Source organism: Pseudomyrmex gracilis, unplaced genomic scaffold (assembly GCF_002006095.1).
Source record: "Pseudomyrmex gracilis isolate BER0280 unplaced genomic scaffold, ASM200609v1 scaffold_934, whole genome shotgun sequence".
NCBI classification, from domain to species: domain Eukaryota; kingdom Metazoa; phylum Arthropoda; class Insecta; order Hymenoptera; family Formicidae; genus Pseudomyrmex; species Pseudomyrmex gracilis.
Genome location: NW_018021518.1, coordinates 1 through 1,450, shown reverse-complemented (window position 1 = coordinate 1,450; position 1,450 = coordinate 1). Strand labels below are relative to the sequence as shown.

At 34.8% G+C, this 1,450-nt stretch overlaps 1 protein-coding gene across 1 annotated transcript in view; it reads left to right on the top strand.

Moving 5' to 3' along the window:
- Positions 1-309, top strand: part of LOC109861700 (fatty acid synthase-like) — a gene marked incomplete at its 3' end in the record, with an annotated part of 14,025 nt that extends 13,716 nt beyond the window's left edge. Inside the window, exon 14 of the mRNA XM_020441458.1 lies at positions 71-309. Within this exon, the coding sequence (XP_020297047.1) occupies positions 71-309 (239 nt within the window). The remainder of the gene's footprint in view (positions 1-70) is intronic.
- Positions 310-1,450: the final 1,141 nt, after the last annotated feature.

Genomic DNA, 1,450 nt, shown 5'->3' with positions numbered 1-1,450 from the left:
TTTATAAATTAATTTATGATATTTTCCTATTGTGTATTTTTTATTACAACAGTATTGATATTTGTTGTAGGTGCGAGGTGATTTGAGCAAGTTGCGTTGGGTTGAAGGCCCGATATCTCCTGATTACAAACAAGAAAATCTCGTACGTGTAGTATACGCATCACTTAATTTCAAGGATATTGTGATAGCTACCGGTAGAATTTCTTTAGAGATTTTTGGAAACGCAAGAAATATCGATTCTCTCTTAGGATGTGAATTTGTCGGGTACAATGCGGCTGGTAAAAGAATAATGGGAATATCTACTGTAAGGTATGGAGAACACAAATTTATTAGTTGTTACAGTTTATATACGAAACAGTTATTTCCAATAATTCAATTTTACAAGATTAAGCTGATCGATGCAATTCACAATCCTTTCCTGTATTTTTCTAAGGTTTGACACGAGTTGCGCGACCTTATTTAAGCCGGGACATACAAACAAATTTAGAGTTACTTGAATTTTGATAGTAAAAACAAACAATCTATGTAAATATTATTCAGTTATGTGATTATGCACTTCCTGTGCATGGGTATGTGCGTGCACCGCACATATATTTTTTATCCATGTATGGATAAAAATTAATTTTAGAGATTTTTACAGATAGAACAAGTCATTGCTTTACGTATGACTACACGCTACGCCAACTAATATTTTGTTATTGCTTTTCTATGAGAGTAAAATGCTACTGTGTTGTTTCTTGTCACGCGTAACGCATTGAATGTTTTGTCTACAGACGCCAAAGTTTACTGTTAAAACATAGAAAAACAATACCTTGATAGCCACCTGTCTGTGTTTTTGCTGTCATGTTGTCGAAAACAAAACGCTTGAGTTTTCAGCACATTTAGAACAAGGTGAATCAGGCATTTGTCTTTGGTTTGACATGACACGTATTCAACATGTGTTGCCGACAACTTGCTGTATATTTGCTGTCAACGGTTTATCACTAACATAAAGAGCAACATGACAACAAGTTGCCAACAACACGTCATAAATTTCAGCAAAAATACAATATGTCGAAAACGGAAAAATATATATTCAATAACACATCGCTCTGTGAAAGGGGAATTAATTAATTCGAGATTTCATTCAAATTAATCTTTGGAGATCTGATTTAGTTCGCCGATCACCTGATTAACTCGATGAAAGGTACCGGACCCGGAAAAAATCCTAAGGTGATGGGGTGGGATTTGAACTCGAGACCTTCATATTTGCAATCCCTGCACTCAGTCCGCAAAACTACTTGTTCCTTACTAAAATATAATTATTTTTGTCTACTTATTCTAAAAGACGGTCATTCGTTTTCGACATTTAATGGGCTGCAAGATAGAATAAATATATGTCAACAGTTTTTACCAACCATACGACAGAAGTACAGACATCGGTGTCTTGTTTTGTTATCGTCATGTTGCT